Genomic DNA, 16236 nt, shown 5'->3' with positions numbered 1-16236 from the left:
TTTCATCTACTGAAACTAGTCCCGTAAGCATCTGTCCAAGAAAGTTCTATACCCTTTCTAGATAGTTCATTTAACGACATAACAATGCTGGAGAAACCCTCAACCAATCTCCGGTAATACCCAGCTAGACCAAAGAAGCTGTGAGTCTCCTGTATAGACTACAACTACTCCTAACTGGTAACAACCTCTATCTCCTGTGAATCCACAATATACCACTATTGGTGACCATGTGTTCCAAAACTATCACAGAAGACAATCACAATACGCACTACTGACTTCACATATAGATGTTCCCGTCCAAACATCTTTAGAACTATACGAAGATAATGTACGTGATCTATCTTGGATCGGGAATAGATCACAACATTGTCAATGAAGACAATGAAAACTGATCCAACCACCCTAGGAATACCAAATACATCGAGTCCATAAAAACATCTAGAGCACGGTATGCCTAATTAGTAACACCAAGGACAACAGACTCACTCAACTGTAAGATCCCCAACAACAAGTTTGAAATCTAATCACCAACTATAAATCACCAAATCCATAAATATCACACATGTGTTACTCCTCATGTCGCTATCAACATCAAGTATCAAACAATAGATCATCAAGTCAGATATCCACTAACAAATTATTAAAAATAACATATCACCACACCTGATCTCACAATATCCACCAAACTCTAACCATCCTCCACCTCAATCTCACCTGATAGTCTCTTATACAATATTAGAGAAAAGGAATGCATCCGTCCTTCAACACCCACTGCCAACAATTGAGACATATCCACATGGTTCAACATTCCACGTCCATATCGTACCACTACAGGGGTTATATCTAATGGGGAAGTTTATTATCATAAATCTCTAGTGAGACAGACTAGTCATGTCCTCACAAATCTACTTCCCAATAACCCGCTCTCGTCAAGGGGTACAATCAAGATGTAGAACTATATCACCATCCTACCAAAAGTGTATGACTACAGAAGTCTAAGGGATTTCTCATGACTTCTTGATTGCTAATCATCCAACCTTTAACACTCGCTGCCAACAAACTAGTTGTATCCAAAAAGTCTGCCAAATCTCATCATCTCATCCTCTTAGATACTCAAATATCCATAGTAAAAGAATGTCAATCCCAAGTCACAAAACCTCCTAACTGAGATTCTACCCATCAAGAAGATATCTCCACCACTCTCATAATCATCCTATAAATGTCCCTCGACAAATATTAATAAAAAGTCGAACCCTCTAATCTGAGATATAACCTACAAGACATGGTAAAATGATCATGTGATCAAGGTCTTAAGTTACTTGATAGAGACAATGTTAGTCGAGTCGTCTAACCATTGTCTTGTACCTCATCTTACTGTGATTGCTCCATTTGAGGTTCAGTAACCTCCAGTATTTAGCAATGCACACAAAGGTAAAGGAGCACTATCTCCAAAAAACAAGTCGAAATAACTATCCATCGACGCCTTGCTTCTCGAACCTCATAATCTAATCAAATAACACCACCTTCTCTGTATCATTATGGGTCATAGATCTCTAGGTACATCAAGGATATCTAATCATATCCAATCAGTCCATGAGTCAGGATCTCCCATGGAACAACATTAGGCGAGTCAACTGATCATCGCCTTATAAACCATCATGCTACTGAAAGAGGTAAAGAAGTACTATCTCTCCAAACACCTCAAAGAAATCACTAAGTGATGACCTAATCTCCAAAAAAACATTCTCTGCTTCTTCCTTCACGTGGTACCGGGTCACGTAAAGGTTAAGCAGCTAACTTCAACTTTCTCACGCTAGAACAAATCATATGTCCGTATGTACTCTCCAACTCATACACCCTAGTAACAGTTGTATCTCATAAGTGTTAAGCAGGTACCTTTACACTTTTCCACATCAGTGGAGGTATCCTATCCGAATGTACCTTCTAAGTCAATCAACTAGGTACAGACAGTCCATGGTCAAAGTCCCCATGAAATAGGATACGTCGATCATCTATAAACTGACCAAGCCGACAATGGTATACGGCTAATTCAATCCTTTCTATGACAGTACAAGTCATGTACTCACATACACCTCAAAATATCTAACCAAGCATGAAATAACCCAAAGATTAAAATCCCTATAATATAGAGTTTGTTGGCTCCCTACTGGTCGAACCAACAAAATAAATCGATCATCTACTAACTGATCCAATAAGAATAATCAATCATCCACTGATGAACCTAGCTAAGGTTAAAGTGATACACAACTACCCAAGTCACAAAGGTAAATCGGTTCTCTACTAACCGAATCAACAAGAGTAAATCAATCTTCTACAGACCGAACTAATAAGATCATGAAACCAATTAAGATAAGTCAATCCCCACTGCACAAGTCAAACGGAAAACCAATCCTAAACAGGAGTAAATCGGAACTCTACTAACTGAGTCAACATGAGTATACAGATATCATCCACTACCCAACTAATAATAATAGAGACTAGTATGTGACTCTAACTCTCAACCAACTAATAGTAACAGACACTAAAACTACTAGTAGTATGATATAACAAATCCCCTGAGACTGTAATCTTTGATCTCCAGTAGGGTCAACCGTGATCAGTGATTGACCCAACACATGAAATGCATGCTACAAATAACTGGACAGGTACTAACAAAAGTGTACTAACACATGTCATAACTGGCTATCATGGACAACAATATATATACCAACAGAAATGTATGATAACAATATGCAAATATACCTCCTATAGTCTGGAGATGTCCTGCTGCTGCCTGGTCCCAAAGCCCGAAAAAGCTCGAAAAGTCACATCAATAAAATTGAAACACGAAATCCCAAAACATGAAAAGCAGACATCGTAATCCTGCTCTGATACCAAAAGTTGATATCAGATTAACTCGAAAATCCAAAACAACAGGCATCGTAAACCTACTCTGATACCACTAAATTGTCACGCCCTCAAAGGAGTCCCTATCGAAAAATTTCGATAACATCTCCCCTGTACCGGGTGACAATCTGAAACATACATACATACAAAATACATCAGTCATATGCAACTGGAATATATACACAACCACGCAGTTTATATTCAACTCACTCGGCTGAAACATAATAAAACACAACTACGCAGTTATATATATACAATGAACAACCCACTCGGCTGCATTAAAAACCAACACAGCGGAAAAATGATAACGGAAAGCCAAATACAACACAAATCAACACACTGCTAGTTGGCTAGGCTTTATACAACAACCACAATAACAAATACAACAGCACACCAAATACAGCAAATACCAAATACAAATAAATCATATACAAAACCCGAAACGGTCTTCGGATGTGACGTAGGACCCGGCAAACAGGATACTCCAAGCGACACACCAACCATCTATTTGCCACCTGAAAACATATAGGTATAAATGCGGTGGTGAGTATAGGTAACTCAGCGGGTAATAGACAAGATAGTGCATGGACCATAAATAACATGGAGATCAAAAGTATACAGTCTCAGTAGAGAATAAAGAACATGATCATACTAACATATCCAATAAACACAACTACCAGTATCAGTCTATCTCACATGGTATAACGCTCATAACTAACATACAAAAATTGCACATACTACAACTGACAAAATGATAAACACATACCCAATCTGGAAATGACACATGATACAATGATCAATAAACTCATCGGATCTGCAACAAACCCACTCATGACACCTGTGCAATATAAAACAACTGCATATACATGTAAAATAAATGACATGTATGTAGCATGACAACCATATGCAACAAGCATATCTCAAACAAGTGCAACAACCACAATCACATGCATCTAGTATCTACTAGGCATGTATGCAAATATATCTCCAAAGATGCATCGTGCATCATATGCAAAAATGTGTGTGCATGCTCCATGGTCACCCCCGCCACCTCTCTAGACACCACGACCCCTGTATGGCCGAGAAACTTGGGTCTATGACAAACCGTACTAACCTCCAGTACATGCACCGCTATAGGTGGCCGAAGCAGACGGTCAGCTAAGTAGTTATCTAACTACATAGCTAAGGGTCCCTGGCCACTCACATCTCTAGCCCTCTGACTACTGTACCCTCAAGACTCACTACTCCAGAGTGGTCGAAGCTGATAGAACACTGAGCGGCTGAGTAAGCGCGACAGGACTAACTCCACTCCTAGCTACCACTCTCCATCAGTGGCTGAATGGACAACTATAAAAGACTGACAACCATCTCAACCACAAATGAGACAATAGTCGTCAATATGTAATGAATGATGAACATGATATATATACATAATCATGATACGAACACTGTCATCATCCATGCAAACTCTAAATCCACCTAAGTACCCCACAACATGAGTATGATCATCATGATACATCCACAAGTCCCACCAAACACATATACACAACTACATATGTATAATCAACCAAGAATCTCCGATAATCCCCCTAAACACATGTACATAGAAGATAGGTACAATCAATATGTATCCTCCAGTAAAACACAATAGACACGTGTATATACAACAAATGTACAATCAACACAACTCCTCCAACCATCACACCAGACAAATGTATACACGACATACCAATGGACAATCATCATATGAATACCACCAAAGAAGTATCCCCTACCATACATACTATACATGTAAAAATACCACAGAGTATAGATAACCAAAGTGCAGACTGTATAAGAATTAAATAGATCATCACAAGGGTCAAGCATCAGTATCAAGTAGGAAAACAACAAACGAACATGATATAAGGTAAAGCAGCCTAAACCATCACATAATAACCATGCACTAAGATCAAGAAAAATTACATAGAGACCAAGGAAGAAATATCCGCCTTTAAAAGTCTCGTATCCAACAGAACAACCCCATGTCACGCTGCTCATCGAGATCAAAGTCCTATGTCATATATATATAATGTATCAAATTATATATATATATATATATATATATATATATATATATATATATATATATATATATATATATATACTACGATGTATAAATCATGTACCAACAGAACTAACTATCCTTAATACATTTACTAAACCTTATTAGTGTCTCCTATCAATTAAATTAACCACTTTTCCTCTCCTATTGTCTAAAATGGAATAACCCTAACATTCCATAAACAATTAGATTAAAATCTAACATGATTCACCTTTAAATTCTCACCCATATCCATAGTTTCCAATCCAAAATCCCTAATCTAATATCAACAGGGAATACAATAATACCTACCCATAAATCTAAGCAAAACAAAACCTTACAACTCATTAGCAATGTTAATCAAATAGCTTACTGCTGAGAAATCAAAAGTATACCCTGGAAAAGTGCTTTCCGTGAGATATATCAGTAAATCCAGTAGTAGCCTCTGCCCAAACTCTAAAAAAGAAACCTATACACCAATTCTTTCAAAAAAATCAGTCCAAGAAGTAATCATACAACAATGTATCTGATGGAATCCTACAATCAGAACCACACTCACCTCAAACAACCCCAAAATCTTCAACCAAAACCTTACTCGGCTGCAAGAATGCAGAGGACAGTGATCTATCCAGCAGAAATCCATCAAGGAGTTGTTCCTATGCCTTCCCCTAATCCAAAACAAGAGAAACATCACAATTAGAACCCTACAATCCAAGAAGAAGAAAACAACATCGAATCAAAGCTAGGGTTCAGGAGGCGGTGGCGATGTCGAGCACTGATCCGACACGATCGACCAAGATCAAAGGCTCGGATCAGAGACAAAAGAAAAAAATGGCGATGACTGACCGGAAGCGAAGAAACAACGTCGCTGGTGCTCGTGGTGATCCGGTGACATCGTGGGGTTAGGGGTGGATGGGAGGGCTCGGCCGGCGATGCGTCGATATGATCAAGTTGCCAACGACAGTGACGCAACAGCAAGGGAGGAAGAAACACTCGGGGTCCGGCGATCGGTCGTGGCTCATTCACCCCATACGACGAGAGGAAAAGAGAGGAAGTGAGGGTTCGGGCGAATTCGGGAGGGAGGAGAAGATATTAGGAGGAAAGAAAAGGAAAACGAAATAAAAAGAAAATAAAACCTAGGTTTATTTTAATTAAATCCTAAGTTAAATCCTCGATCAACCCCCAATTAATTTGGGTATTCCAAATAGGCCTCCACTGTACCTCGAACTCATCCCCTCAAAACGGGTCATACAAACTCCGCTTAAACCCAAAAAAATTTCTAAAAATTTCTAAAAAATCCAATAAGATTATTTCTCCAATAATCTTATTTTATAATTATTATTTAGGTGTCGTATTTTACACACAATGTGAAGTCGTCTAGCGTCCTCCATTTCCTCAACTTGGATGCAAGTGTCGTTCGCACAGATGACGCCAAATATGTTTCTGTCCTAAAGTTAAGGCAACGGATGCTGGGAATGTGGCGTTCCTACTGATCACGTGTAGACTTCAATCGAACTTGCAACCACAACTACGTCAGTGCCGAGCCTGGGAAGGGGTCCCCGACGTTGGCCCTCTGATGCTCAAGTCAGTCACCGACGTGCATGTGGAAGCAATGAAGCAAATGAACAGTAGCGGCAACAGTAGAGCGCATACCTCTACTGAAACTTGGACCCCCATTATATAGAGCTCCTGTAGCGCGCATGCACGCTTCCCAAGGCATGCATGCTTCTCTAAGGTTTCCCTGAAAAGACGCGTTAGTAAAGTGTGCATGACACAATACCTTAACAAACTGAGCATATCTCTAAAGTGACAGTGGAAGCTTCCACCATACGATCTTCTGCCTGACATGCTGGCAACCATGCTGCCTGTTAGTGGCACTAGCTCCCAAAAGGATGTCGAGGAATAGACCCCCTTTTGTTTGTTGCTAGGCCGAGTGGAGTAGCCGCTCGGTAGGCGTTCCGCTGTCCGAGTGATGTCTGCCACTAGGCCAAGCGGGATAGCCGCTTGACCGACATTCCACTATCCGGGCGATCTGTTGATGGGCTGAGTGGGATAGCCATTCGGTTCGGATCTCCCTTGTCATGCTGAGTTTGTCGCTAGGCCGAGTGGGATAGTCGCTCGGCCTGAATATCATTGTCTATTCGGTCCTGCTTCTGCATATCGTGCCGTTTGGCACACCTTTTTATTGAGCGGCAGGTGCTCGTCGTGCTGCCAAGCCATAGCTAATGTTGGATCGGGCCTTCTTTCTTCAGGTCGAGTGACCCACGTGCCCGACCGGTTGGTGCTATCGGCACGTTTACCATCTTGACTTTGACCTCCACCGTGCCACTGACCTTCCATAGGGTGGGCCCCTCCTTATCACCGCATCAAATCTTATCATGAATTCCCATTAATTAAAATTTTTTATTCTCTAGTTGAATCTCTCTTTAAATTCGCAGACCAGTTGAAAATGTATATATCTTTATTAATATTATTTCAATGGCAGTTATTACCTTCTTTCGCCTCCTCCTACTAATCTCCTTTGTGCTCGCCCTTGTCTCATCAGACACTATCTTCGATGTCGAACTGGTCGACCGTGACTCCCCCAAGTTGCCACTGTACAATATCTCGATGACATCATTCAATCGCCTATAGGCCGCCATCGTCCTTAGTCAATTGAGCTACCTACTTGGACAAGCGCATGGACATGAAGACCTCCATCGACATAGAGCTCGGCTTGAGTAACGATGACGGGGAATACTTCATGGGTTTCTAGCTAGGCACACCAAACTCATAATTTGTGTTGTGCATCGTCAACACTGGTGGCGGACTAACCTGGGTCAACATCGTTGGCTGCAAATGCTTCAAGAAGAAGACCACCACCCTATTCAATCCTAATGCATCCCTCTCCTACAAGGAGTTATCTTGCTTATCCAATGAGTGCAAGAGTTTTAGACTGGCTCTTTGCAATTTTAATCGATTGTACCAGTACCATGCCACCTACGGTGACGACTCCAACGTCGACAGAATTTTATCCTCAGAAACCTTCAGTTTCACCTCAATAGGTACGAACCAAAATATCGTCATTCCAAATATAGTATTCGGTTGCAACTTCCGATCCTTGAACAACCAAATTGACGACCCCGGCACTTCATTGGATTGGGCCCCAGGTCATCGTTTCTGATCCAACAGCTCGCCCCTAAGTACATTAGCAAGTATTTCTCCTATTGCCTGGACATGCACCGTAGGGGAGCCGCCAACAGGCTCTTCTTGGGGCATGGCAAACAGACGGTCACCGGAAAGACGATGGTCACGCCGCTCATGACGTAAGACGGCTTCTACGCCGTGCAACTTCACACCATCTCGATCCCGGGTGAGTTCAACATCTTCCTTACTAGGAGGTCCAAGTGGGGGGCTAGCAACATCATCTTTGACTCCGGCACTGTCATGACCATGCTAGACACTCAAGTGGCGAACCAGTTAGTGAGGAAATTGATTGATTACATTAGCTTGTAGATTGTGAAGACCGGCGATTACAAATTGTGCTTCAATGTGTCCTCGACAGAGCAAGAGGAGCAGCTACCAGGGTTCTTCTCGTTTGATGGGACATTGGGAAACTTCAAGATGAGCCCTTATAACTTGTTTAGGTGGTATAGTGCTAATGTGAAATGCATAGTGATACTGGGAACGAGTGGTATATAGATCTTTGGGAATATTTTGCAAGAAAATAATTTTGTTGAACATGATCTAGATAAAATAGAATTGACCATTATAGAGAAAAAGTGCACCGGATTATACAATTCCCAATAAGCATGTATTTTATATATATGAATTACTAAGTTGAGCATTCAATTTAAATTTATATTTATGGTCATAAATCAAGGAATTTCAATAAAAGGAAATGTGCATTTGTTTTTTGTTTTTTAATTATTTAATTAGATAATTTAATTAATTAGGATTAGTCTGATTGAATATAATTTTCTTTCTATCTACCTCTTTTAAATCATACAAATTAACTTTACATGTCATTTTAAAATACTAGGAGGTGTTTGTAATTTTTCTATATTAAAGTTATTCGAGTTCCATATCCAACTATTGAGAATTAGAGAGGGCGAATAATGGCTCGCGCACATTCTTTTCAATTGTTGATAGTGTTCTCGTATATAAGATGTTAATGCATTATGAAAAATAAATGAATTTTACTTTAACAAGTATTTCCTCATAATAAAAATTTTTCTCTAATTTTTTGATCCAATATCAATCTATTAGTAACATACTAGAAAATACAAATCAATCTATCTGAAACCTCATGCCTCTATATATATATAATAAATAATTAAAACTATTAAAATTTGAGGTTATAAAATTAATTAATAAAAATAATATAATATAAGGGATAATTTAAAAGAAAATAGATTTATATGAATTAAAAGAAATTTTAAAATATTTTCTAGATTTTATTTATTCAATTCGGTCCCACCACTATTCATACATATTTTTTTTTGGCAGCAATTAATGATCTATATGTGAGCAACATTCAATAATGGAGTTTGGTTGGTAGATATCCTGTCAGAATCAAAGCCTATCCACTGATTTTGAATGCATCAAATACAATTAGAATAATTTAACTAAACTTGGAAGCGGATCAAAGTTCCTTCCAAATATATATCAATTAGTCGAAGGAGTGTAAGAAAACTTACAACTAGTTCCTTTTGGAATTAATTAATTATATAATAAGCAATTAATGATATTTTTTCCACTTCAAACTTGATTTGGACCATTAATCAAATTGATGAGATTCATAGCTCCCATTAATTTCCAATTCCTCTCCGACTTTTCAAGTTAAATGCGATTCCGAATCTCACTTCCTTCCAAATTTTATTCAATCAATCTTATCATTAATTCCCATTAATTAAACTTTTTTATTCTGCCGTTGAATCTCTCTATAAATTCACAGACCAGTTGAAAATGTCTATATATATCTCCATTAATATTATTTCAATGGCCGTCATTAGTACCTTCTTTTGCCTCCTCCTACTGATCTCCATCGCGCTAGCCCTTGTCACGCAGGACACTGTCTTCGACGTGGAGTTGTTCCACCGTGACTCTCCCAAGTCACCACTGTACAATAGCACGATGACACCCTTCGATCGCCTACAGGCCGCCGTCGTCCGATCGATCAACCGAGCTAGTTACTTGGACAAGCGCATTGACATGAAGACCTCCATCAACATAGAGCTCGGCTTGAGTAATGATGATGCGGAATACTTCATGGGTTTCAAGATAGGCACGCCAAACACGCAATCTATGTTGGGCATCATCGACACTGGTAGCGGACTAACCTGGGTCAACAAAGTTGGCTGCAAATGCTTCAAGAAGAAGACCACCACCCTATTCAATCCTAATGCATCCCTCTCCTACAAGAAGTTATCTTACTTATCCGATGAGTGCAAGAGTTTTAGTCTGGGTCATTGCAATTTTAATCGATTATGCTAGTACCATGCCGCCTACGGCGACGGCTCCAATATCGATGGAATTTTATCCTTGGAAACCTTCAATTTCAACTCAATAGGTACAAACCAAAATACTATCATTCCAAATATAGTATTCGGTTGCAACTTTCGGTCCTTGAACACCCAAATTGACGACCCTGGCAGCTTCATTGGGTTGGGCCCCAGGTTGCCGTCTCTGATCCAACAACTCTCCTAAGTACATTAGCAAGTACTTCTCCTATTGCCTGGACATGCTCCATAGCGGAGCCAACAGCAGGCTCTTCTTGGGACGTGGCAAACAGACGATCACCGGAAAGACGACTGTCATGCCACTCATGACGCAAGACGACTTCTATGCCGTGCAACTTCACACCATCTCGATCTCGGGTGAGTTCAACATCTTGCATACTAGGTCCAAGTTGGCGGCCGGCAACATCATCTTTGACTCCGACACTGTCATGACCTTTCTGGACACTCAAGTCTTGAACCAATTAGTTAGGGAATTGACGGATTACGTTAACTTGCCAATTGTGAAGACGAGGGATTACAAGTTGTGCTTCAATGTGTCCTCGACAGAGCAAGAGGAGCAGATGCCAGGGGTGTTGTTCTCATTTGATGGGACATTGGGAAACTTCAAGGTGAGCCCTTATAACTTCTTTAGGTGGTATAGTGCTAATGTGAAATGCATGGTGATACTAGGAAAGAATGGTATATAGATCTTTGGGAATATTATGCAGGAAGATATTTTGGTTGGGCATGATCTAGATAACATGGAATTGATCATTATAGAGAAAAATTGCACTGAGTTATACAATCCCTAATAAGTATGTATTATGTATATGAAGTGCTAAGTTGGGCATTCAAATTTATATTAATGATCATGAATAAAGGAATTTCAATAAAAGGAAATGTGCATTTACTTTGTATTTTTCAATTATTTAATTAGATAATTTAATTAATTAAGAGTAGTCTTGATTGAATATAATTTTCTTTATACACTACAAAAAAACTGTAATTTAGCGACAAATATTTGCGACAAAATATATTCGTCGCAAATTTGCGACAACTTTTGCGACAAAAAATATTTTATTGCCAATTAGCAACAAAATAATATTTGTCGCAAAATTTATTGAAAATTAGCGATGAACAAAATAATTTGTTGCAGAAATTGCGACAAAATTAGAAATCGTTGCAATTTTTGCAACGAACTTAGGTTTCGTCGCAATATTTGCGACGAACTCAGGATTCGATGCAAAAAATCATCTAATTCCCAAGCAGCATCCAAAATTCAAAATTTATATATTTAAAAAAACTGAAATTTGCGACGAATTTAAATATTCGTCGCAGAATCCATGATGAATTTGTAATTCGTCGCAGAATCCGCAACTAATTTGAAATTCGTTGCTGAATCTGTGACGAATTACAAAATTTGTTGCTGACTCTGCGACAAATTTCAAAATTCGTCGCAGAATTGTATTTTTTTTTATAGTTAAAATTAAATTTTCCGGGCCGATTGAGGTACCTAGAGAGCTCGGAATGAGATGAAATCAGATCCTATGGGTTCCTAAAAATCCCCTGATCATGAGAGTATCATCAAAAAAATAAATTTACCCATTATACTTATTCCTAATTTGCTAAATCAATTATGAGCATTTTTGGACTTAGTTAAATTTTTTATACGAATGTATAGATTTACAAGTCACATGTATTTTGAAATATCCGAAGACGGTTGAGGTACATAGAGATGTCAGAATGAGGTGAAACCGGTTCCTATGGGTTTCTATAAATTCCCTGATTTTATAATTGTCCACAACCTCTAATTTTATGCTACCGGTGAATTTTTTACATCAATAAGGTCCAGGAAATGGTATTCACCTTCATAAGACCAAATATATCAATTTAATATATCAAATTTATTTTTTGATGACATTTCCATGATCAAGGGATTTTTAGGAACCCGTAGGATCTGATTTCATCTCATTCCGAGTTCTCTAGGTACCTCAATCGGCCCCGGAAAGATTTTTTACATATAAAAAAATGAAATTTTGCAACGAATTTTGAAATTCGTCGCAGAATCTGCAACGAATTCAAAAATTTGTCGCAGAATCCGCAACGAATTTCAAATTTCGTCGCTGAATCAGCGACGAATTTCAAAATTTGTCGCAGAATTGCATTTTTTTTATAGGCAAAATTAAACTTTCCAGGCCCGGTTGAGGTACCTAGAGAGCTTGGAATGAGATGAAATCAGATCCTATGGGTTCCTAAAAATCCCCTGATCATGGGAGTATCATCAAAAAATAAATTTACCCATTATACTTTAGTTAAATTTTTTATATGAATGTGTAGATTTACAAGTCACATGTATTTTGAAATATCCGAAGACGGTTGAGGTACATAGAGATGTCAGAATGAGATGAAACCGGTTCCTATGGGTTTCTATAAATTCCCTGATTTTATAATTGTCCACAACCTCTAATTTTATGCTACCGGTGAATTTTTTTACATCACAGAGGTCCGTAAAATGGTATTCACCTTCATAAGACCAAAAATATCAATTTAATATATCAAATTTATTTTTGATGACATTTCCATGATCAAGGGATTTTTAGGAACCCATAGGATCTGATTTCATCTTATTCCAAACCTCTAGGTTAGGTAGGATTAAACATATAAAAAAAATGCAATTTATGACAATTTGAAATTGTGTCATTTAAATTGGTAAGACTAAGTCATTTCTGCCAATCATACCATGGAAAATTAAATATTAACTGTAAGATTCTGAGGTACCTAGAGAGCTCGGAATGAGATGAAATCAGGTCCTATGGGTTCCTTAAAATCCCCTGATCATGGGAGTATCATCAAAAAATAAATTTACCCATTATACTTATTCCTAATTTGCTTAATCAATTATGAGCATTTTTGGACTTAGTTAAATTTTTTATACGAATGTGTACATTTACAAGTCACACGTATTTTGAAATGTCCAAAGACGATTGAGGTACATAGAGATGCCAGAATGAGATGAAACCAGTTCCTATGGGTTTCTATAAATTCTCAAATTTTATAATTGTCCACAACCTCTAATTTGATGCTACCGATGATTTTTTTACTTCGAAGATGTCCGAAAAGCGGTATTCACCTTCATAAGACCAAAAATATCAATTTATTATGTCAATTTTTTTTTTGATGGCATTTCCATGATCAAGGGATTTTTAGTAATCCATAGGATCAGATTTCATCTCATTCCGAGCTCTCTAGATATTTCAATTGGCCCCGAAAAATTTATTTTATATATAAAAAAAATGAAATTTTGCTACGAATTTTGAAATTCGTCACAAAATCTGCAACGAAGTTCAAAATTCGTCGCAGAATCCGCAACGAATTGCAAAATTCGTCGCTGAATCGGCAACGAATTTCAAAATTCGTTGCTGAATCAGCAACGAATTTTGCAACGAGTTATCTTTTTGTCGCAAAAGACCTAACTTTAATCACTCCACGACAGCCCCTTTGCCTTAACTTTGGTGGCGGCTCGATCCCTCCTTTTGCCCTAGCTTTGGTGGCGACGCAGAAGCTGCGATCCGAGGACGGAGGACGTCGGTTAGGGCGATTTCAGTCCAGGTAAACTTGTCTCCCTCTCTTCCAACTCCGGTGGCAGTTCGCGCTGGGCGGTCGCAGGTGCTCGCGCCTGCCTCTGGTTGGCCGCGGGTGGTCGCGACTGCCGCTGGCTGACCGCGGGTGCTGTCCTGCTGCTGGGAGGCCGCGCCTGGCGCTGGCCGGCCTCGAGAGTGAGTTGCTGGCCCTGGCCGGACACGTGGGGCAGCTCCTTGCCCTGGCCGGACACTCGAGCTAGATCATGGATATGGTCTGGCGGAAGAGGCCGAGGTTGGCCCTTGTCGGTCGCGCAAGTCAGCGGCTGGTCCTGGTCGGCCACGAGAGGCCGCAGTTGGCCATGCCTGGCTGCTGCAGAGCTTGGCTGGCCCTGGCCCTGGTCGACAGCAGCTGGCCCTGGCCCTGTCCGACAGTGGCTACCACTGTCCGGCAGCGGCTGGCCCGACCGCAGGTGGCCCTTGATGTCGTTGGCCAGCCCTTACCCGACACTTGCTGCCCTTGCCATGGCCAAGACGGCCAAGACTTATTGGCTAAACCAACCATATAGTCTTGTTTATAGCGACCTTATTTGTGTTATTTGACCTATATAATTGACTGTGTACATTGTTTATGCAGGTGTATAGTAGATGTGTTTGAGAGACCCTCGACGTCTTTGTTGACCTCTGTTTGGTATACCTACACCCTTGACTTTAATTAATAATGATAGCATTAGTATACAATTTTATGTTATTTATTTTCATTTGTACGTGCGCTTGAAACATATTAGTGATTAGTGTATTTCTTGCTATATATCTAATATCTCATTCTTAAACTTATATATATTATTTGTTAATGCTCTGTATTTCTTGCTATATGTTATAGGTGATTAGAGGTGATATCTATCATCAAAGGAATCTCACACAATCTCTTTTAATAAATATGGTAAGTTTTTTTTATGTTATTTATTATGCATCATTATTTTTTTAACTTTATCCTATTTTTGAATTTCAGAACATCTTTAGACGGGGGGAACTAACGAAGTTCACATGGCCATGCAGCAACTAGCAGTGTACCTACGCCTATCCCTGATCAGCCTGTACGACTATCAAATTCACCTTCGCCAGTACAGCCAGGACCATCACATCTCTCTACGCCAGTACAGGCAGGACCATCACATTCCCCTTCGCGAGTACATGCAGGACCTTCACATTCGTCGTCGCCAATACATGCAGGACCATCACATTCTCCTTCGCCATTACCTTCACCGCAAAATTTGGCAGATCCGGTTCCTACCAGATACTCATTTTCTGAGACTCAAGATGTTCGAATATTTATTGTCCCCTCCGGAGATTCGTAAGTATAAAATTAATATCTTAATTTTTTATTCTATATTTTTTAAGTATGATTATTGATACGGTTAGTAATGGAGGGGCCCAAGAGGAAAGGATTAGGGGAGTCAAAGGTCATGTGACGGTCAAAAGTCAAGAGGAGGTGGCAGTCAATAGTCAAGGCGACCTGGCGGTCAAATAGTCAAGCTGACGGGGCAGGCAGAGCTGAGCAGAGTTAGCTCGAGCTACAGGTCTGCAGTGGAGGGCCAGGAAATACAAAGCGCAGAGGCAGGTTGGGATCGGCAGAGATGAGCAGAGTCAGCTCGATCTACAGGTCTGCAGTGGAGGGCCAGGAAATACAAAGCACGGAGGTAGGTTGGGATCGGTAGAGCTGAGCAGAGTCAGCTCGATCTACAGGTCTGCGTTGGAGGGCCAGGAGATACAAAGCGCAGAGGCAGGTTGGGATCGGCAGAGCTGAGCAAAGTCAGCTCGATCTACAGGTCTACAGTGGAGGGCCAGGAAATACAAAGCACAGAGGCAGGTTGGGATCGGCAGAGCTGAGCAGAGTCAGCTCGATCTACAGGTCTGCGTTGGAGGGCTAGGAGATACAAAGCGCAGAAGCAGGTTGGGATCGGCACAAATGAGCAGAGTCAGACCATCCGGCAGGTGACACTTAGAGGATGGAACTGATAGGGAGAAGCGAAACCGGTACAGGTCACAATGGATCGGAGAAGCTAGGGCAAGCGAAGGCGGAGGTTCCTGAAACGAAAAGATGCCCTCACAACCAGTAGCAGCCTGCCAGCTGTCCATCAATACAAGACAAAACCTATGTGCAAAGGCGGAGGTTCCAAAACAGAAA

The 16236-nt window shown here is 40.0% G+C and overlaps 1 protein-coding gene and 1 long non-coding RNA gene across 2 annotated transcripts; both read left to right on the top strand.

Moving 5' to 3' along the window:
- The first annotated feature begins 9970 nt into the window (after positions 1-9970).
- LOC121978094 (aspartic proteinase CDR1-like) lies at positions 9971-11282 on the top strand. The gene is made up of 4 exons (XM_042530475.1): positions 9971-10436; positions 10542-10647; positions 10724-11099; positions 11199-11282. The coding sequence occupies exons 1-4, from the start codon at positions 9971-9973 to the stop codon at positions 11280-11282; spliced, it is 1032 nt and encodes a 343-aa protein (XP_042386409.1).
- Positions 11283-13993: 2711 nt separating this feature from the next.
- On the top strand, positions 13994-15082 carry LOC121977370. Its single transcript, XR_006110789.1, has 4 exons — positions 13994-14079; positions 14686-14739; positions 14932-14991; positions 15061-15082. It is a non-coding gene; the product is annotated as an uncharacterized LOC121977370 (long non-coding RNA).
- Positions 15083-16236: the final 1154 nt, after the last annotated feature.

The sequence above is a fragment of the Zingiber officinale genome, chromosome 4B, assembly GCF_018446385.1.
Source record: "Zingiber officinale cultivar Zhangliang chromosome 4B, Zo_v1.1, whole genome shotgun sequence".
Lineage (NCBI taxonomy): Eukaryota > Viridiplantae > Streptophyta > Magnoliopsida > Zingiberales > Zingiberaceae > Zingiber > Zingiber officinale.
This window is presented reverse-complemented; position numbering and strand designations above follow the sequence as displayed.

Coding starts and splice junctions, on each gene's coding strand:
- LOC121978094 (XM_042530475.1), top strand. CDS start 9,971: ATGGCCGTCATTAGTACCTTCTTTTGCCTCCTCCTACTGATCTCCATC. Junction 10,437..10,541: donor GTGCAAGAGTTTTAGTCTGG/GTCATTGCAATT, acceptor TCAACTCAATAG/GTACAAACCAAAATACTATC. Junction 11,100..11,198: donor GGACATTGGGAAACTTCAAG/GTGAGCCCTTAT, acceptor AATATTATGCAG/GAAGATATTTTGGTTGGGCA.